Here is a 21,909-nt window from a genome sequence, read left to right on the forward strand (position 1 = left end):
TCCATATCTGTCCCAAGGTTGGAGGGCACAGGTGCCAAGTGGGGCCCACCCATCATGTGGCAGTGAGTTTGGATCCGCCAGACTGTGTGACACTGGCCAAGTCACTTCCCCTCCCTGGCCTTTGTTTTCCCATTTGTAAAATCTTCTTCATGGTCACGTCCAGCTCTGACACTTGACTCTTATTCCAGGTGAGCCCCTAGCTGTGTCTGACCCTCCCCTGTCCAATCCATTTCACAGAACAGGGAAAGGCAGGGAGGGACTCTGCTTCCTCTTCTCAGCCCCTGCAGAGCAGCTGGGAAGCAAGGCTTCCCTAAATGCTCCACACACCCCCTTACAGTTTTCAATTCCTTCCTTCGTGATCCTGCCAACTAAGACACTACGACCACACATGGAAGGTGGGGAGAACCCAGACATTCCGGCTACTGCAGCTTTAAACTTCATTTATTCTCTGAAGAATGAAACAGGGGGAGGTAGTGAGGGGCAAGAAGGGAGAGTAGGCGTGGGGGAAATGGAGAGAAAAGGGCAGATCCAAGCAGGATTTTCAGGGGGAGGGAGGGAGGCAGATGAGAATGATTCCCCCCAGGACACGCAGTCTTGGCCCTGCTGGGCTGTGAGTGGGCAGCAGCAGGGCTGGCCTGTCCCCTGGTGCTGCCAATATCAGCTGCCAGGCAGGGGGGAGGCCCAGAGGAGAGGGACGCTGGGCAAAGGGAATGGGAGGCTGCCAGCCCAGCCTTGCCCAACCTCTTGGGCCTTGTGGTGGTGGGCGGGGGGGGGGGGGGGCTCTTGGGGAGGGGACTGTGACCCAGGCAAGGCTCCAGGGAGGATGTTCACTGCTGTGGCAAGGCCTATAGGCAGTAGTGTGGCTGGCAGGATTGGAGACAGCCCCTCCCTGGACTTTTCTGAAGGTAGGATCAGCCTCAGATGCCATTGGGCGGGAGCACATGGAGGAGCTGGACAGTTTATGGGCCACAGTCTGTTGGGTAGGGCGAGTGCCCACTGTGTGGCCCTGGGCAAGCCCTTTCCTCTCCCTGGACTTCCATTCCTTACCTGCAAAATTGTGGAGGGGGGAGAGAGGTTGAAATATGACTGCCAAGGTTCCTTCCTGTTCCTCCTCCACAGGTGATTTTAGGTGGTGGGAGGGATGGAAGGAGGGAGGTGGGTGTTGCGGGGCTGCGCTTGGCCTCTCTGAAATCCCCAGTCCTTCCACTCCCTAGGGCTTTGCCTCCGAGGTCACAAAAGCTGTGGCCCCCAATCCACATACACACACACACACGTTTACTTTTTAAATCTGGAGACTCGAAAGATGACACACGCCAGAGCTGGAGGGCATCTGCAAGGAGCGGACCCTTCCCTCCTCCCTCTTAACACATGGGAAAACTGAGGCCCTGGTTTGGGATTTCCCGGCCCTCCCACTCCGTCCTCCGGCCTCTTGCCCGCCAGGGTCCTGGGACGCTTCCGCAGAGCCGCAGGCGAGCGCAGGCTGGGGCTCCCGGGGGTCCCCGCCGTCGGGGCAGCCCCTTCGCCCGGCGCCGCCCCGCCCCGCCTCGCCGCCCGCCCGGCCCGGCCGCCGCCGCCGCGCACTCGCCGGGAGCCAGCGACCGAGGGCGGAGGCGGGGAGGGAGCGACCGAGGCTGGGAGGGGTGTTGGCGAGCGCTCTCGCGCTGTGTATGGTCTATCGGAGGCAGCTGACCTTTGAGGAGGAAATCGCTGCTCTCTGCTCCTTCCTGTAGTAACAGCCTTCGCCGCCGCCGCCGCCGCCGCCAGGAGCCCGGGCCGGAGCGAGAGCCGCGGGGCGCAGAGCCGGCCCGGCTGCCGACGGCTCGGCCCCACCAGGTGGGTGGCGGCGCGGTGCATCCCGGGCGGCGCGCGCAGAGGGGACACTCGCCTCCCGCCCCTGCGCCGCGCCCCAGCCCCCTGGCACCCTTGCACCCCGGGGCCCGACGGCTGGGCGCAGGGCAGGGATCAGTCCCCGGCGCCACCGGGAGGGAGTTTCGGCGCAGCGCGGGCTAAGGACGAGGGACGAGGGACGGGGATGAAGGGAGGCGGCCAAGAGTGGGCACTGTCCCTGCGCGCGATGGAGAGAGCGCTGGAACACAGTTGAGGGGCGCGGCCGGAGGGGGTGGCGTCGACCCCCCCAACCCTGTCTCCAACAGCCCCAGCCACGTGCCCGCGAGGGCCAAGCCGTCAAGTGGGCGCCTTCGCTGCGTTGCCGTAACTTTGGCTTGGAAGATCTCCCCTTCCCAGAAGCTGCGACTCGGGATCCTAGGCAGGGTGGGGGGATTCTTGCAGCCCTCTCCAGAGGGCCTGTGGGCCTCCACTGTCAAGTTTCTCTTTCATTTTCTAGCCTCCCCACCCCCTCTCCCCGGGAAGCCCCGTGGGGCCAGGAGAGAGGAAGACAGGGAGGGCACCTGCCTCTCGAGAGCCCCCCTCCACCCCAGCTTCAGCGGGTTCCTTGTGGGAGGAGACGAGTGCCTTTCCCTTCCTCACCATCCGTGTTCCCGCACAGGAAAGCGTGTCTGCGGGAGGGGAGGGGCCTGGCCTGACCGCGGTCCAGGGATGGGTAGGCATGGCAGGGCCTCTGCCCGGGAGGTGCCTCTTCAGCCCTCTGCTCGTCCTAGGTGAACGGCCATGGCGGGCTGGATTCAGGCCCAGCAGCTGCAGGGAGATGCGCTGCGCCAGATGCAGGTGCTGTACGGGCAGCACTTCCCCATCGAGGTCCGGCACTACTTGGCACAGTGGATTGAGAGCCAGCCATGGTAGATGCCCCCTGCCCTGTGCCCTCCTCTGCAGGTCCCTACTGTCCAGGCCCCTTGGCCACTATTCTACTCATTATGGTTTGGTGTGACTCTGGTCCTGTCTTCTGTGCCCAAGGGGCGGTGTCCCTGGGAAAGGGGAAGAGGGAAAGGGGAGTCTGGGAGGACAGAGAGGATGTTTCCAGACTTTGGTGCCTGTGGAGTTGCCAAGAACAAGTCTTGTGGGCCCTGGACTGCCCTTAGTCACGAGCCTGGGATTTCCACTTCACTCTTGCTGCCTGACCTCCTTAACCAAGGAGGTGCCGCAGCAGATTTCCCTCTCCTGCCCTGCCCCAAGGGATGCCATTGACCTGGACAATCCCCAGGACCAAGCCCAGGCCACCCAGCTCCTGGAGGGCCTGGTGCAAGAGCTGCAGAAGAAGGCGGAGCACCAGGTGGGGGAAGATGGGTTTTTACTGAAGATCAAGCTGGGGCACTACGCCACGCAGCTCCAGGTGGGTGTGGACCCGGGGCCACCTGCAGGGAGGCAGCGTCTGTTCTTCTCCTTACAGCATCAGAACCCCTGGGTTTTTTCCTGGCCTGGCCACTGACTCACCATATGACCATGAGCTTATTGGCAACTTTTCTTCAATTTCCCCCACCCCCTCTTTCTAAATCAGACCTGTCCTTTAGCATATTACAAAGCGAGGGTGGGTGGTGGTTGTTCCCAGCAGAAGGGGGATGGGCGAACTGACATTATGGACAGATGAGGCAGAAGGGATGGAGGTGGACTGAGTTAGGGTTCCTTTGTTGGAGAAAGGAAGACTGGCAGATTCTAGAAATGAGGGAAGGGGCAACGAGACCTCCCTCTTGGGCTCTTTTAAAGGCAGGAGGGGAGTAGAGCTGCCCTGGAGGCAAGAGCTGGACACAAGGGCTTCAATTTAGGGTTTAGAAATAGGATGTACCTTCTCCTTTACACAGGAGGTGGGGGGAGCATGGAGGAAGAGAGGGAGTTTTGTGGAAGCAGGAAAGGGGTGTGGGTGGTAATCAGAGTCAAGCATTTATTGGAACTCACTTGTGTTTCTTAGAGAGCCCTTCTTAGACACAAACAACAGAACGCTGGGGAAATAAAAGTCCATCCCAGAAGAGGGAGGAAACAGGATAAACCGGAGGGGAAGCCAAATAGGAGCCCAGGGTCAGGGGTATAGTAGAAACTACCTTGACCTTGGCCTCAGATGCCCTGAGTATAAAGTCATCTGCTCACTTACTTGGTTGTCTTTGGACAAACATGTAACCTCTCTGAGCACCAGTTTTCTCATCTGTGAAGCAGGGATTACAGTTTCTGCTTATGTCATGGGGTTTCCATGCTGTGAGAGTCAGAGGAGATGATAGATTGGAAGTGCTTTGTAAACTGTGGGTTTCTGATTCACTGCAAACCAAATATGAAGATCTGGGAGGGGAAATCAAGGAAAGAAGAGACAGAGGTGTCCCGAGCCTTCCTCCGAGGCTCCCTGGGGAAGCTGAGGCAGAGGCTGAGGGAGAGGAAGGGGTGGGCATGGCATGGGGACAGGCATGGCTGGGGCAGAGGGTGGCCGCTGGGAGCTGCTCTTGGGCTTTTTCAGAACACGTATGACCGCTGCCCCATGGAGCTGGTCCGCTGCATCCGGCACATTCTGTACAATGAACAGAGGCTGGTCCGAGAAGCCAACAATGTGAGTGTCCCGTGGTATGGGGAGGGGAGTTGGGAGGTCCTTCCATATGCCTTTCTGTCCAGATACAACTGTGTTTACATAAAACACTGGCATGAGGAGAGCACCAAAGAAATAGAGGACAGGAGCAAGTGTGAGAGGCAGCATTACATGGTGGTGTGGAGTGACCCCCCTGGGTCCAGTCCCACTTACTAGCTGTGTGACCTGAGCAAGTTACTTAAGCTCTCTGAATCTCTGTTTCTTCTATTGTAAAACAGGGCCAGTAATAGTACCTACCTTATAGGGTTACTATGAGGATTAAATGAGATACTATGTGGGCCAAGGATAGACAAACCAACCGACTGAATAGAAAAGCAGGCCCTAAACACACGTACACACACACACACATGCACGCACATAGACACACTCCTGGAAACTCCATCTGTGTCAGAGATGACATTACCAATCGCCAGGGGAAAAGATTTGACATTCAATCAATGGGGCTGAGGCCAAAATGAAAAATGTACTCTGGTATGTCCGCAAGGAGGAACTGAGCGAGGCGGACTCAGAGAGGTGAGGCCCAGGGAGGGGGAACAGGACTCATCTCTCAAGTTCTGAAATCATGAGGGCGTTAACATCTGCATGGACAATGGTATAAGTGATGTATCATCTGCAGTAAAGCAAAATGAATTTCATACAGTGGTGTAGCAGTTAATAATCTTAGAATAGTGCCTAGAGCACTATTTATTATTATTTTATTATTTATTTATTTTTATTGTTGTGGACACTGATTTCAGGAACTTTACAGTTTGCTCAGTAAACATTTATTGAGGTCCTATTGTGTGTCTGATGCTGGACTAGGACTACAGAAACAGATAAAGGCCTGGTCCCTGCCCAGAAGGAATTCTGGTGATGATAGATTCTCTAAAGGTGAGCTGAGAGCTAAGGTGGCATATATGGAAAAGTACCTAACTCCGATTGGGGCCTGCTGGCAAGACAGTGTCCTGAGGACTGGGACATCTGAACTACAGTGGGGAAAGAGGGAGGGAAGGAGGAGGGATGAGTTTTCTAGTCAAAAGTGACAATAAGCTGGGTGCAATGGTACATAACTGTAATCCCAGCTACTTGGGAGGCTGAGGCAGAAGGATCCCTTGAGCCCAGGAGTTCAAGTCCAGTCTGAGCAACATAGTGAGACCCTGTCTCTTACAAAATAATGGTAATAACAACAGCATATTTGAGGGTGGGAAGGCACGAGCCATCTTATCACATTTGAAGTCTTGCAAGTAGTAAGAGTAACTGGGGTGAAGGAGCCAACTGTGGAGCTGCAATAGATAAAAACAGATAGAGGGGCAGAAGCCAGGTCACAAAGGTTCTTCCAGCATGACCCCTGTGTCCCTGACTTCCTGCAGTCACAGAGCTCCCTGTGAACGGACAAGCGGATTCAGCCCTGATTGAGAAATACCTGTTCATGGTGCCGGTGTTGTCTTGGTCTGAGGGACCATTCCTTCTCCCAGCCAGAGAGCTGTTCTTGAACACCCTGATGTGCTAGACCTTGGGGGTTCTGTGCTGCACGGGACAGACAAGGTCTGAGCACTTGAGGGCCTCACATCCTCGGGCAGGGAGACAGACCAGAAACAAGTAAACAAATACAAGAACAAGACACTTTCAGATAAGAGCAGTACTACTGCGAATTGGCCCATCAGAGAAAGCCCCTCTGAAAAGGTACCAGTTCAAGTGCTTGCCTCGGGAGGATTTGGTGCCAGAATGTTCCAGACTGATGGAACAACAAGTGCAAAGGCCCCGAGGCAGGAACATGTCTGTGTGTTCAGGGAATAGAAACAGAAAGCACACATAGCTGGCGTGCTTGGGCAGCAGGGAAGCGGGAGGTGGAAGCAGGCAGGGGCTACCAGCCAGGACCGCAGACGCTGTGGGAAGGAGTTTGCATTTTATCCTGTGAACAGTTCATTGGAAAGTCCCCTGTCGGCCAGGTGTTGAAGGAATGGCTGGATCCAAGGAGGCCTTGTTGATAGCTCCTCGTCACTTCATTTTTGGGTCTACAGGGCACCTGTGGGAGGTTCTACCTCTTCCCACTTCCTCAGTTATAAGGAGGTCTTGGGTGAGGCCGCAGATGACATGTGTTCGTGCAGCCCTGTTCCCCTCCACTTCCCCAGAACCTACCACGGCCGTGGCCTTGGGTCAGTGAATGGATGTGGGATAAGGGGGCCGTCATCCTTAGTAGGGAAACCCATAGGACACCTGGGACGTGTCGAGCACTAGTTGTTCTGTGGGCAATTAGATGGACCCTGTTTGGAACACTCTAGTGGAGGCCAGATCTGAAATAGAAGTTTGTACCCCGAAGGTGCCATTATCGGCAAGCTCACTTGTTTTTGCTCTCTTTCCCCTTTCCACCCCAATTCTGGCCAATGACTATCCTTCTGACTCAGAGAACTCTCCCTTCTCACCCTAGATTTGGAATTTGGGGTTTGTAATATCAGCGCTCCCCAAAGCCTGAGGTTTTCTCCCATCCTCTCTGCCCGGCGCGCTGCCTCTCGTGACTGCCGCTCTGTCTGTCTCCAGTGCAGCTCTCCTGCTGGGATCCTGGTTGACGCCATGTCCCAGAAACACCTTCAGATCAACCAGACGTTTGAGGAGCTGCGACTGGTCACGCAGGACACAGAGAATGAGCTGAAGAAGCTGCAGCAGACGCAGGAGTACTTCATCATCCAGTACCAGGAGAGCCTGAGGATCCAGGGTGAGGAGGGGCGGCGCTGCCGTGTGCTGCGGGGTGGGAGCGAGGAACATTCTTTGAGCTCCTGCAGGGTAGGGACTGGGGCGCTACCCATCTCCTCAACATCTTGCCCAAAGCCAGGTGGAAAGAATGGCTCCCAGAGATTGAGCCCCTGCTGTGGGCCAGACTTTAGGCTAAGCCCTTTGTGTGCATTATTTAATGCAACCCTCACAACAAACATATGAAGTGGATAGTTTATGTTATCCCCACTTTGCAGATGGTAACACTGAGGTTCAAAGAGAACAAATAACTTGGCCTAGGTTGCCTGTAAGTTGCAGAACTGGATCTCAACTAGAGATATGTCATAAAATCCCTGTACTGTACTAACCAATATCCTCTCCTTAATTTTAGGTATTTAAAGAATATCTGAATAAATATGAGCAAAGTGTTTCCTAACTCACGGGAGGGCTTGGGCTGGGAGTCTCGTGGTTGAACCAGGCTGGGCCAGGGGTGCACCTTCTTGAGCCTCACAGATGGGATGCAGACTTGGGGGACAGGGTGACAGTGGAAAATTCTCCTATATCCTAGGTCTGTAGTTTGCCAATAGTTGTAAAGATAATAAGGATGTGGGGATAGAAAAAAATTCCCTCCCAAGGAATTAACCCCAGGTACAATTTGAGGAGTCTTGAGACATGGCCCATCTCCTTCCCACTCCAGACTGACCCCACAGATATGTCACCCCATCCTAGTGAGAATAAGAAGTATCAAATTGCCTTTTCCTTTGCTCTTTTTAGTCTGGTTTCTCAAGGTAAAATCTTAGATCATTAATTTTAGACCTTCTTTTCTAATATCTATATTCAAAGCTATAAATTTCCCTCTAAGCACTGCTTTAGCTACATCTCATAAATTTAGAAATGCTATGTTATTCACTTTGAACTATTTTATAATTTCTCTTGTGATTAATTCTTTTATCTATATGTTATTTAAAAATGTGTTTAATTTCTGTTTTCTTCTAGATGGCATATGGTTATTGATTTTAATATCATTATTGAATTCTACTGTGATCAGAGAACATACTTTGTATGATCTCAGTTCTTACAAATTTCTTGAGACTTGTTTTGTGGTCCAGCATGTGCTCTATCTTGGTGAAAACATGCACTTGAAAAGAATGTATGTTCTGTAGTTATTTCATTCAAAAAATCAATAATAAATTCAATAATGTTAACATAAAAGGTAAAGTTTTACAAAAAACAAACAAACACAACATCTATTCATCTGTTTCAGGCTACTTTCCAAAACAAAACTTAGTGAATAGAGTGGCATTGCATTACATATTTGCAAATCTTTTTAATGTTAGGCTTAGTAAGAGATAGCTGGATCTTGCTTTCAAACTGTTGTAGTATAACACATCTTATAGTCTCTGGAAAACTCCATTGGATACTTATGTGATAGTAAGAGTGAGAGAGGCAAATAAGGTCTTATGAAAATAGTTTTGACTTTGTGGATACCTATAAGGATCTTAGGAACCCTCCAGGGATCCCTGGTCTATACTTTGAAAACCACCAATCTGTGTCTTTATTGATTTTTTTTTTCCTAATTGCTTTATCTGTTGCTAGAAGGGAGGTATCAAAATCTTCTATTATCATTGTGAAACTGTCTACTGCTCCAATTCTGTAAATATTTTCTTTACATATTTTTAAGATTTGCTATTAGATGTATCCACACTTATAATTATTTTGACTGTCTTATCAATTGACATCATAATCATATGAAATGTCTGTCTTAATCTATGTAATATTCTTTGTCTTGAAATCTACTTTATTAGATATTAATATAACTAACTCAGCTGCCTTATTTTCCATTTCATATGGCATATCGTTATTCTTTTTAAAACAATTTTAAAATGTAGTTATCATATATTTGAGTCTTGCTTTGTATTTATTCTGACAATCACTGCTTTTAATAGAGATGATTAGTCCATTAACATTTAATGTAATAATTAATATAATTATATTGAGGCCTACTTTTTTAATATTTCTTTTCTGTTGTGTCCCTTTTTTTTTTTTTTTTTTTTGACAGAGTCTCGCTCTGTTGCCTGGGCTAGAGTGAGTGCCGTGGCGTCAGCCTAGCTCACAGCAACCTCAAACCTCTGGGCTTAAGCAATCCTACTGCCTCAGCCTCCCGAGTAGCTGGGACTACAGGCACGCGCCACCATGCCCAGCTAATTTTTTCTATATATACTTTTAGTTGGCCAGGTAATTTCTTTCTATTTTTAGTAGAGACGGGGTCTTGCTCTTGCTCAGGCTGATCTCGAACTCCTGACCTCGAGCGATCCACCCGCCTCGGCCTCCCAGAGTGCCATGAGCCACTGCGCCCGGCCTGTTATGTCCCTTTTTGATGTTTGTTCCTGTTCTTCCTTTTTTGCCTTTTTTTGATCACTTAAATTTTTTTTAAGTTCCATTTTTATTTAACTATTTAAGGTCTTTTCCTAACCCTGCCCTGTCAGGGCTTTCTATGCCCTGTGATGAGCACAATGCCTTAAACATCCCAGGTTTTGAGTAAATATGGGCAAGATGATCTAGCATATCTTCCTTCCATCTGAATTCACCCCAGAAGGACCTCAGAAAAAGGGCAGCCCCTTCTGTGCGTGGAAATAGAAGATTTCAGACCATTATTTCTGCCCAAGTCCTTTGACTGTTGACAGTATTTCTGAGCATGTACTTGGTTTTCTGTTTCCTGTGCGTGGGATTAGGTTTGGATTCTGGTTTTGTAGCCGTCGTACAGTGTCAGTTCAGTCTCCTTTATCGAGCTCATGAATCAGAGACACAGACTGGGGATCTGCCTGTGCCCGGGAAGGCTCAGCTCCCTCCAGGGGAGCAGAACAGCTGCCCCACGTCTCCCTGGCTTCCTGCCCAGAAGCTGCTGCAGATTTCCAGGAGGGACTAGGAGGGTCCTTGCAGGACCCCTGAGGTGGCCGTCCAGCCCACTCGGATACGCTCTGTGCCTGACGATGCTGTTCTGCTCAGCACCCTGCAGTGAGATGGGAACCATCTCTCTGAGTCCCAGGTCTGGGCTTTTCCTGGCTGTCTCGAGTTGCTTTTGTCTGTCCCAGCTGGTGCATTCCATGGGGCAGGGACAAGGTCAGTGCGACATGGCCCTCGGAGGCCAGCCAGGAACGAGACCAAGACGTGCCGACACGCACATCTTCTCGACTCAGCGGGGCGAGGACGTGGGCTGCTCAGAAAGGTTGTTGCTGGGAGCAGCAGTCCCGGCATCTGGGATGGTGCTTGTCTCTGTGAGGGAGGGATGGGCTGCAGGCTAGGGAGGGGCACAGGTGGCAGTAACTGTGGGAATGTCGGATTTCTTAGGCTGGGTTCTCCATGTGCAGGTGTTCCTTGTATTACTCTTTGCACCCTCCATGTGTCCTGAGTATTGCATGATAGATATTTTGAAAGAAGTTAACAAGGCCGCCCCACTCCCCGTTCCTGCCCTGGATGGGATTCCTCACACCAGTGTGGGGACAAGCTGCCCCCACCCTCGCTGTCCTCAGGGGATCCTGCTGCTTCTCTGTCCCCCGTGGGCCCTGGACACTCTCCCTTCTCTGTCCGTCTGTCTCTGAGCTCACAGCGACCAGCCTGGACAGACGTGTCAGGCGCCTTCCAGCACCTGGAGAAACTCCTTCCCAGGGGACAGCGCTGAGCTCAGGGGACAAAGCAGAGCCGCTGGGGCAGGGGCCTCCCCGGGGAGCTTTGCTGTGGGTAGGAGGGGGCTGAGCAGCCTCTGGTCTCTGTCACCCTTTCATTCCCGTCCGGTCGCCCGTGACCGAGAAGGACAATCTCACACAGACTCGCGCCTGCCGGGCTGTTTCTCGAGCGTCTTCTGTTTCATCACTTATTTCACCTTCAGCTGCCCTCTGAGGCAGGTGCCGCCATTCTCCCAATTTACATGCGGGGAGACCGAGGCACGGGAAAGTAAAGCGATTTGCCCACGTTCGCCCAGCTAGTGAGAGTGGCGGGCGCACTTCCCACCTGGGCAGCCGGGCTCCAGGCTGGGCCCGTGAGAGGGGTTGGCAGCCCCTGTGGGGCAGTGGCAGGCGGGAGACGGGCAGGACTCGCCCTGGGCTGCACTGCGAGTGCCCCGGGGGCAGCTCAGAGTGAGGGGGCCGGTGACAGGGCCCAGGGCTGCCTTCTGAGCCGTTCACCTCGGCAGCCCGGCTGTCAGGAACCCCGACTTGCCCTTGACGGGATGTCTGAGCCCCTGAGGGTCCTGCCGCGGAACAGTGAGTGGGCTCCTCTGGCTCCTGCCGGATGCTGGGCGCTGACGGCCGTGGTGTCCCGTCCCCTCCTCTAGCTCAGTTTGCCCAGCTGGCCCAGCTGAGCCCCCAGGAGCGCCTGAGCCGGGAGACGGCCCTGCAGCAGAAGCAGGTGTCCCTGGAGGCCTGGCTGCAGCGCGAGGCCCAGACGCTGCAGCAGTACCGCGTGGTGAGTGGGGTGCCGGGTCCCTCCTCCCAGGCATGGAGCGCCACGTCCTGAGTCTCTGGGACCCGACAGAGGGTAGAGTCAGGATGAGAGCCGGACCCAGGAGAGCAGGGGTCCAGATCCGTCTTTCCTGGGGCGGGTGTGAGGGGGAGCAGGTCGGGGGAGGCCTGGGCCCGGGCCCTGCCATTTCTGAGCGGGGCCTTGCAGAGTTGTCTGTGGGAGCCCAGCAGGGCCTGCTGTCCCCACCTTTCTGCAGGAGCTGGCCGAGAAGCACCAGAAGACCCTGCAGCTGCTGCGGAAGCAGCAGACCATCATTCTGGACGACGAGCTGATCCAGTGGAAGCGGCGGCAGCAGCTGGCCGGGAACGGCGGGCCCCCCGAGGGCAGCCTGGACGTGCTGCAGTCCTGGTAATGGGCACGGCTGGCGCGTGGGGCAGGCAGGGGCCGGGGGGTGGCACCAGCTGCTTCTGCCTCCTGCGCCGGCACGTGCAGCATGCCCCCCGCCCCCCCAGCCTTGTGACAGCTCTTATTTCACCAGCGGGCCTGGCTCCTGATACAGACCTTGGTCCCCCATCAGTGCCACCTCCCCCAGGAGGGGAGTCACTGTCCTGGGGAACAGGGCAGGGCTGGCGTGTGCAGAGTGTGACTCGGGCTGGTTGGGCCTAAGTCAGGGTCACCCTGCTGTGTATTTCTCTGCACTTCTGGAAGGCAGGGAGCTCTGCTCTGCGCCAGTGGGCTGGAGGTGCGGGGAAAGCACAACGCCTGGTGCTGGGTGAGGGTGGAGCTGTGTCTTGGGGGTTCTCCCCAGACCTGGAGCCTCCCAGGCTCTGGCCTGGGGTCTGGGGGAGAAGCCATCGTCCTCCTGTTGGCCTTGGGGCTCCCGTGCAGGTGTGAGAAGTTGGCTGAGATCATCTGGCAGAACCGGCAGCAGATCCGCAGGGCTGAGCACCTCTGCCAGCAGCTGCCCATCCCCGGGCCAGTGGAGGAGATGCTGGCCGAGGTCAATGCCACCATCACAGACATCATCTCAGCCCTGGTGACCAGGTGACTGCTGCCTCTCGGCTATACCCAGCGGGGCAGGGCCAGCTCCCATTGCGGGGGTTATGGGGTGTGAGGGCAGCAGGGCTTTCCAGACCAGGAGCTCTGCTTCCCTCCTGTCTCTGTCTGCCTCGCCCCTGCCCGCTCCACCTCCAGTTGCTGTGGCTGCTGGCACCGCCCTTGCCCAGTGTGTATTGTGGACACTGTAAGAGGTGCCCTCAGGCCCTGCAGCCCCTGCCAGCTGCTGAGTCCCTGTCCCTCCCTCTCCCCAGCATCTCCTGCCTCCTGGGGGGCAGCGCTGTGCCACGTGCTGTTCCTTCACCTGCTGAGCCCGTGGGAGGCAGCCCCCGCCCCTGCCCCCGACACCCAGAGGGCCCTGGAGCCCTTTCCCTGAGCCAGCATCTCATGGTCCGTGTGGCCACTGTGTCCCCGCAGCACGTTCATCATCGAGAAGCAGCCCCCTCAGGTCCTGAAGACCCAGACCAAGTTCGCAGCCACCGTGCGCCTGCTGGTGGGCGGGAAGCTGAATGTGCACATGAACCCCCCCCAGGTGAAGGCCACCATCATCAGCGAGCAGCAGGCCAAGTCCCTGCTCAAGAACGAGAACACCCGCAAGTAATTGTGCCGCTTCTCGCTCCCACTGCCTGCCTCTCCCCGAGCTCGGGTTTGGGGGCTGCTTCTATTCTATAGCTGTTGGGGTCCTATGTGGTTGGGGACAGTCCTGCCTCCCTCCCTTTTGGTCTCCCTAGTTTACTCTGTTCCTGTACATAGATGTTCCCCAACTTACAATGTGGTTACATCCGGATAAACCCATTGTAAGTTGAAAAAATTGTTAAGTCAAAAACGCATTTAGGACACCTAAACACGCAACGTGATAGCTTAGCCCAGCCTTAAATGTGCTTAGAACGCTTACACTAGCCTACAGCTGGGCAAAAGCATCTGGCAACATAGTCCACTGCAGGGTATTGGTGGTTTGCCTGGCGATCACACAGGCGAGTGGAGCTGCGGCTCGCTGCCACCGCTGGCATCAGAGAGACTAAGTTCCGCCTTCTGCTGAGTGGCCTTCGCGCCATGGTAAAATTGAAGAATTGTAAGTGGATTCATCATACATCAAGGACACAGGGTATATACTACACTCTTCGGGTTCAGAGGCCTTCCCCAGGCCTTGCCTGTGCCCTGCACATAGTAGGTCAGTAGTATTTTGCTGCTTAATGTTCCAGTACCTGTGCTAAGCAGTGGGGACGCAACTGTGATCCCGGCAGAACTTAGCTCTCTCCTTGCCCAAGCTGTGGACTAGCAGAGTAGGCAGCAGACAGTGAGAAACGAGTACTGGGGAAGCCGTGTGACCAGGGAGATTCACAGGGCATGCGGAAGGCGTCAGGGGGCAGGAATGAAGAAAGGACAATTAGTCTCAGGCTACCAGCTGAATGGAGGTAGCTAGTGACGGGGTGGAGAGAGCATGTGCCGTGAGCTGAGGGAGGAGTACAGAGAAAGAATATAGTGGCCGAGAAGGGGGTGGAGGGGGCCAGGGTCAGGGCAGGTCTGCCACAAAGTATGCAGTGGATGAATGAATGAGTGAGTTGAATGAGTGATGTAGGAGACTTGGTTCCTCCTTTGTCATCCAATTAAAAATGTTTACTGAGTGCTTGCCACGTGGTCTGGGGATACGATGAAGAAGAATATGAACAAGGCTCCCACTCTCTTAGAGCCTGCATTGTAGCTGGGGAGAAAGACAATAATGCACTTTGAAAAATAAGGCAGCGCCAACAAGTGATAAACTCCAGAAAGAAAATGAAAACATGCCGGGCGCGGTGGCTCACGTCTGTAATCTTAGCACTCTGGGAGGCTGCGGTGGGAGGATCACTTGAAGTCAGGAGTTCAAGACCAGTCTAAGCAAGAGTGAGACCCCATCTCTACTAAAAATAGAAAGAAGTTAGCTGGACAATTAAAATATGTAGAAAAAATTAGCCGGGCATGGTGGCGCATGCCTGTAGTCCCAGCTACTCAGGAGGCTAAAGCCAGGAGGATTGCTCGAGCCCAGGAGTTTGAGGTTGCTGTGAGCCAGGCTGACGCCGCGGCACTCACTCTAGCCCAGGCAACAGAGTGAGACACTGTCTCAGAAAAAAAAAAAAAAAAAGAAAATTAAAATAGGCCACTATCCTGGCATCTGGATGTGTGTTCGGGGCGGGGTTGGTGGAGGCCAGTGTGGTGGGCAACAGTAGGTAGGTGGACGAGGGGCCCGTTTCTGAGGGGATCTCTGAGCTGAGACCCAAAGGAGGAGGAGGTCGGGAGTGTTTAGGGTGACAGGAAGAGCAAGTGCAAAGGTCCTGAGGTGGGCACCAAGCTTGGCCTGTTCAGCAGCCAGCCAAGGCCGGCATGGTTTTCGTGTGCAGAGTGAGAGGAGAGGAGCTCAGCGAGGCCAGGAAGGTGAGCAAGGGTTGATCACAGGTGTCCTCATAAGCTGTGGCTAAGAATTTTAAGTGCACCAGGAGCTACCAGAAGCCCACAGAGGTCCCACAGCAATCTTGGTGCCCAAGGAATTTCAGGCTAATCACAGAGGTCCAGACCCCCACCCTTGGAGGACCTGGTCTTGGGTACTCTCAGGCTGATGGACAGAGAGACACTGAGGAATGTTCTTGGGGGTGGAGGGCACAGGCCACTGGCAGGGCTGACCAGGGGAAGACCCCAGCCCAAGGCACGGAGGGGACCGTGCTCCTAGCCCGGACCCACGTGGAGCTGGGCCTCCCCTGTCCTTTGCAGCGAGTGCAGCGGGGAGATCCTGAACAACTGCTGCGTGATGGAGTACCACCAGGCCACGGGCACCCTCAGCGCCCACTTCAGAAACATGGTGAGGACAGCGCCTGGCTCTGGAGGGAAGGTCTGCCCAGAGCTGAGTCCTTGTAAGCCGCCGCCATCTCCCTGTCCCCCTCTGACCTCCCGCTCTGTAGTCACTGAAGAGGATCAAGCGTGCTGACCGGCGGGGCGCAGAGTCTGTGACGGAGGAGAAGTTCACTGTCCTGTTTGAGTCTCAGTTCAGTGTTGGCAGCAATGAGCTTGTGTTCCAGGTCAAGGTGAGTGTCCCCAGCCCTTCCATCCCTGCAGGTCCCCCAGAGAGGCGAAGGGGTCTGGCTGGGGCCACCTGCCTGGTTCGGGGAGGCCAGAGTGCTGTGAGTCCTCACGTGAGTCTCTGTCCAGTGACCCTGTGATGCTGAGAAACCCGCTTTAACTCTGCGGGTACCTGTGTGCTAAGTTGTCATCTGGGACTAGCGCACACAATTGAGGCAATGGGCTCAGAAGAAATAGGTTGTGTTTTTTTGTTTGCTTGTGCCTAGGTTTGTTGGGAGGGGCTGTGGTTGGCACTATGGGTGAGGCAGGAGGGCTGGTGTCTTGCCTAAGTGGAGAACAGATGGTGGTCATACCCCCTCAACTGTCATTCCTTTGACTCCCGTAGACTCTGTCCCTACCAGTGGTTGTCATCGTCCATGGCAGCCAGGACCACAATGCCACAGCCACCGTGCTATGGGACAACGCCTTTGCTGAGCCGGTGAGGCCCCTTGGGACCCCCACCTCGGCCCCCCAGGTCCCAGGCCTCTCCTGGGGTCAACCCCAATCCTCCTGAGCCCCTATTGAGTGGTCGTTCCCCACCCAGGACAGACCAGACCTAGGGTGAGCCAGGAAGGGCACCTGCCCTCGGGCGTGTCATTGGGCTCTGCCTGGGTTGCGGGTTTCTGGATTGGAGTCTCCGGGTTCTGGGGACCTGGTCTCGGATCTTCCTTCAGCTGTGGCTGGGGTCCCGGGTCTCTAGCCTGCATGCTCAGCCCTCGTCTGCCCCGCCCCCACTTCCTTTCCCCTGTGTTTGTGTCACCTTTCTAGATCTTTCTCAGTGTCCCCGTCTCTTGGTGTCTGTGTATCTCCTGTGTGTGTGCATGTGTAAACATTCCCAACTCCCTCCATCTGCCTTTTCCCCCGCTCTTCCCTCCCTCTCAGGGCAGGGTGCCATTTGCGGTGCCCGACAAAGTGCTGTGGCCGCAGCTGTGCGAGGCGCTCAACATGAAATTCAAGGCCGAAGTGCAGAGCAACCGGGGCCTGACCAAGGAGAACCTCGTGTTCCTGGCGCAGAAACTGTTCAACAGCAGCAGTAGCCACCTCGAGGACTACAACAGCATGTCCGTGTCCTGGTCCCAGTTCAACAGGGTGAGGAGCCCGGGCCCTCAGCTGCCCGCCCTGGCCCACGGGGTCCTGTCCCTGCCCTGCCTCCCAGACAGGTTACTGCCCAGAGCCTAGCAGCCCACCCTCCACGCCAACCACCCTCTCCCACCACTGGGAGAAACGGGGGCTCGTACACCTGAGAAACGCAGGCGGGGGCTGCGGGAACTGTGCTCCGCCATGAGAGCCGGAGTGGGATGACAGAAGGACCCAGAGCCCAGGGAGTCGGGATCCACAGACTCTAGTCTCCTAGACCTGTTCACTGATTTGCCAGGCCCCTTCCTTGCTCCGTGCCTCCGTTTCCCCATCTGTAAAATGAGGGGATGGGGCAGGAATGACTCTGCAGGTACCGTCCTCACACCTGCCACTCCTACCCGGGGGATTGTCTCGGGCGCCTGTGTCGTAGGATTGGCGTGAGGTTATTCTCTGGGTCCCGAGGACCCGAGTTTGCAGAACGCCAGGGTGTAGGGGCGAGTTGGGGTGAGGAATTAGGAGAAGGCTGGGTGGGGACAAGAGGGCACTGACTTTCCTGGGCCACCTGTGACCCGGGACAGCAGCCCTGACTCGGGGTTTCCTGGGGGCCCCCAGGAGAACTTGCCGGGCTGGAACTACACCTTCTGGCAGTGGTTCGACGGGGTGATGGAGGTGCTGAAGAAGCACCACAAGCCCCACTGGAATGACGGGTGAGGAACGGGGCGGGGAGCCGGCCTTGGGCTTGGGGACAGTGGCTGCTGGCCCAAGCAGTGACACTCAATGCTCTGTGCACCAGGGCCATCCTCGGCTTTGTCAATAAGCAGCAGGCCCACGACCTGCTCATCAACAAGCCCGACGGGACCTTCTTGCTGCGCTTTAGCGACTCAGAAATCGGGGGCATCACCATTGCCTGGAAGTTTGACTCCCGTGAGTGCCACTTTTGCCCACCTGCGGCCTCAGAGCCCTGGCCCCCGTCCCCTTGCTCCCCTCCCTCTGTCCCTCGGGCCTGCATCCTGAGAAGGTGCCCACCGGGAAAGCTCGGGGCTGCGCTTAGTGTGGGGAGTTCTGCTTGGAAATGTGCTCCCTTTCTATCATTTTCCATTTGGGAGAACGTAAAATCGCCACCCCGTGGACTCCACACCTCCTGGGCCGAGTCCTCCGGCAGCTTCATGCTCTCGCCTCTGCCACCACCGGCCTGTCCGTATCTACTCGCCCAGGTGCCGAGTAGCACGTTCCCGCGGCGCAGGCTGGTAACAGCCCGGATTTCTCTCAAGTCGGCCTTAAACCCCCACAACCTGGCCCTCCTCCTGCTGGCAGTGGTTGTGGGAATGAAGTTGTCCTTTTCGCAGCGGACCGTAACCTGTGGAACCTGAAACCGTTCACCACTCGGGATTTCTCCATCAGGTCCCTGGCTGACCGGCTTGGGGACCTGAGCTATCTCATCTACGTGTTTCCTGACCGCCCCAAGGATGAGGTCTTCTCCAAGTACTACACTCCTGTGCTCGGTGGGTCCCCCTGGGCTCTCCCCCAGCCCAGAAACGGAGCCCATGGGCTGGGCAGGGGGTGCTCCCCAAGAAGAGCCCGGGGCTATTTCCCCTGTGGGTTTTGGCCCATGGATGGTGGGGAGGATTTGTGGGCTCTCAGCTGAGGAGAGGGAAAGTGAAACCCATCCCAGCTCGCTTGTGGGCAAAGTGAAAGCTGCGTGGATTCTCACTTCTACACCCTCGCAGGGAGCTGGGCAGTCCCGCCCAGTCCCTGCTCTGCTCCCACCTCCACTCCCCACCCTCACACCTCCCCCCAAGTTGAGCGTGGGATGAAAGAAGCATAGGTTTTTCCTCTTCTGCCTGTCCCAGATCCATTGGTTGGGTTTGCTTCTAGTTTGGCAGGGGTGGGGGCAGGGAGAGAGAAAGCAAACGGCCAGAAAAGGAACCAGGAGCAGGACTGGGGTTGAAGCTGGGGTCTCGGGGACCCTCAGACTGGATCCATCAGCAGGTGTTTTTGGGGAGTCCTTGGGAAATCTCATCCCTGCTGAGGCCCCAGGGTGGTGTGGGCAGGAGGCAGACTGCAGAGGGGTGGGCTTCCACCCCACCTGGGACTTCCCAGAGAGTTTGGTTCTCACCACTGTCCTCCCCTTGGCAGTTAAAGCAGGTGACGGATACGTGAAGCCACAGATCAAGCAAGTGGTCCCTGAGTAAGTGTCCAGGGCCCGGCTCTGGCTCTCCTCCCGCCTGCCTCCTCCCCAGGCACTGCCGTCCCTCCTGTTCTGGGACCCCACATTCCGTACCCCATCCCCCGGGGAAAGCTGACTCAGCCCAGGGGAGGGACCTGGGCTTGGTCGTGCTGTGGCCTGTACCCAGGGCCCAGTCCTGCAGCCAGAGCCCCAGGCCTGAGAAAGACATAAAGATGTCCCCCAAGCCCCTCCCCAAGTTGGGCTTCCCTGGCGGCTGAGGCTCTGTCCTGCTTCCTCCTGCAGGTTTGTGAACGTGTCTGCGGACGCCGGGGCCAGCACCACATACATGGACCAGGCGCCCTCCCCATCTGTGTGCCCCCAGGCTCACTATAACATGTACCCACAGAAGTAGGTGGTGTTCTTAGGGGGGGCCCTCGCCCCAGGCTGGCCCCCTGCAGGGCTGGTGGGCAAAGGGATCCTGGGCTCTTCTAGGTCCAAGCGGGGCCGGGGTGCTGGGAAAGCAAGCTGAGCCAGGAAAACACACAGAGCATTTTGAAGCTAGACATGGCAGGAGCTGGTCCTCACTACAGTACTGACCAGCTGGGTGACCTCGGATGAATGATAGGGCCTCTTTGATGCTCAGTGTCCTCATCTGTAAAATGGAGGCAGGAACACCTACCTCGTGAGGTGGGGTGAGGGTTACATGAGACAGTGCAGGCAAATTATTCGCACAGGGAGGCTGTTGTGAGGGCTGGATACAGGCAGTTATTTATGGGGTGGTTCTCCATAAGAGTCAGGTGGGAATGGGGTAAAAACCAAATTCTGTTCCGGGAGTCACAAAGACCCAGATTCCAATCCTGACCCCACCACCTACAGCCAGGTGGCCCCGAGCAAGTTTCCTAACATGGTGTAGTCTGTTTCCTCCTCTATAAAGTGGGGTGAATGCCTACATTATGGGTGGCTGTGACAACTGCAGTCCTGTGGTTATACGCCCAGCCCGCTGTAGGTGCTTGGTGAATGGTGTGGTGCCTAGTTTCAGTGAATAGCATCGCAGATGGCCAGGGCTCATTGGCCCAGCCATGTGGCTTTACAGATGAGGACAAGGAGAGAGGGGGAGTGGATTTCCTAAGATCATTCGATGAGGTGTGAGTAGACTGGGGCGTCTCCCCAGGAGCCAGTGGCTGACCACTACCCAGCTTGAGGGTGTGTGGCCAGGACGAGTCCTATTCTCATGAGACTGGCTTGAGTGGGGAGCAGGAGGGGCTGCCCCCCAGGGTTGGGGCTGCGAGACGTGCCAGTTGCCTCTGACATCCTTCTCTCCCTACCAGCCCTGACCCTGCCCTTGAGCAGGACGGAGAATTTGACCTGGATGAGAGCATGGATGTAGCCCGGCACGTGGAGGAGCTCTTGCGCCGACCCATGGACAATCTTGGCCCTCGCCTCTCCCCCACTGCTGTTCTCTTCACTCCTGCCAGAGGCTCCCTCTCATGAATGTTCGAATCCCACGCTTCCCTTGGGAAAGGATATTCAATGTGAAGAGCTCGTGTTAATTGTGATTTTAGAATTGCTGTGCATACTGATGCCTTTGCAGGCAGCACGGGACGCGTGCGTTTGTGTGTGCTTGTGCACGAGGCGTGCCTGCCGTGCCGGCAGTCCTGGGGGGGATGTGCTGCAGCCGCCGCGGCCCTTCCTCAGATCCAGGCATCCAGGAGCCGGCTGGGTCTGTGTCTGTCGTGGAGAGACCGAGCCTCTGTCACTGCGGGTGCTCAGTGCAGGCAAGCCTGTTCCTCCTGTGACTTTCGTCTGCTCTGTAGCTATTTGAACGAAATTATCCAAGAAGGGAAAGGAGAACAGAGTCTCTAAGCTAAAGTCTCACTCCTGAGCAGCTTTGCCCTCCCAAATGTGTGTATGTCTGTCCGTGCAGCTGTCCTTACGCACACGCGTTGGTCTAATTGATTCTTTCCCTCAGGAGGGAGGGTGGGGCTTGTTTTTGAGTAATATTTTATACTTTAGTGAATGTGGACTCCAGACTTTGTGAGAACTGGGAGTTTGGGCCGCGGCCATGTCCTGAACATGGTAGAGCTGGGTTGAGTCAAGTCAAGGCTGTCTGGGCTGCTCTGAGTACTTACTTGGTCTCTTGTCCTTGAACCAGGAGGTTGGGTGTTTCAAGTCTGCCCCCAAAAATTCCACCAGGGATCCCCTCCCCTCCTGGAGGTCAGGCCTGACCTTGTTTCTTTGGCTTTTTGTTTATAACCTTGCTTTCTGGAGAGGAGAGAAAGACTGGTCTAGGACATGGTGGGCGAACAGGGGACCTGGGACTTGCAGAGCTGATCCCTCCCTCCTGGAAAAAAAAACTGCATCAAGAGACAAGTGGCCAAGCAGCCACTTGCTGCGTGCCTGTGGAATCTGGAGTGAGGGGTAAAAGCTGATCTCGCTGGGCTCCCCTGGGAGGTGGGACTCGGACGAGGCCTCCACTGTTGCGTAACTGGCTGTGGTCTGAGGCAGCCTTGCTCCCGCCCCACACGACCCGCAGCCAGGGGCAGCTGACCGCAGGAGCCCGGGAGTCCCAGGCTGAAACATCTCTGAAGGGAGGCGGAGACGAGAAGAGGGAGTCTTTTGTAGTTTGTACAAAGACCACACATTTGTATAAGTGTTTTTGAATAAAATGTTTTTTTTTTTTTCATAACTCTGCTGTGGCTCCAGGTTTGGGGAGCTGGCAGCGCTGGGGATCCCTGGAGCTGGAGTCGTTTGTTCCTTCCCTCCCTAGCATTAACTTTTAGCCTGAAGTGACAACTCTGCTCCCTTTTCTGTGGTTTTAAGGGTGCTAACCACCCCTGGAATACTGTCAGTGCTTCTCAGAAGGCTAAGGAACTAGGTTAGGGGCCACATCTTCCCA

The 21,909-nt window shown here is 55.5% G+C and overlaps 1 protein-coding gene across 1 annotated transcript; it reads left to right on the plus strand.

The window, feature by feature from the left end:
* The first annotated feature begins 1,127 nt into the window (after positions 1-1,127).
* Positions 1,128-21,699, plus strand: LOC123620959 (signal transducer and activator of transcription 5A). The gene is made up of 19 exons (XM_045526574.1): positions 1,128-1,833; positions 2,619-2,756; positions 3,091-3,247; positions 4,355-4,444; positions 6,998-7,172; positions 11,499-11,629; positions 11,883-12,034; positions 12,515-12,670; positions 13,100-13,279; positions 15,425-15,512; positions 15,613-15,735; positions 16,116-16,208; positions 16,652-16,858; positions 17,459-17,553; positions 17,640-17,770; positions 18,193-18,348; positions 18,983-19,034; positions 19,317-19,421; positions 20,342-21,699. The coding sequence occupies exons 2-19, from the start codon at positions 2,629-2,631 to the stop codon at positions 20,502-20,504; spliced, it is 2,382 nt and encodes a 793-aa protein (XP_045382530.1). The 5' UTR covers positions 1,128-1,833; positions 2,619-2,628; the 3' UTR covers positions 20,505-21,699.
* Positions 21,700-21,909: the final 210 nt, after the last annotated feature.

This window comes from Lemur catta, chromosome 15 (assembly GCF_020740605.2).
Source record: "Lemur catta isolate mLemCat1 chromosome 15, mLemCat1.pri, whole genome shotgun sequence".
Lineage (NCBI taxonomy): Eukaryota > Metazoa > Chordata > Mammalia > Primates > Lemuridae > Lemur > Lemur catta.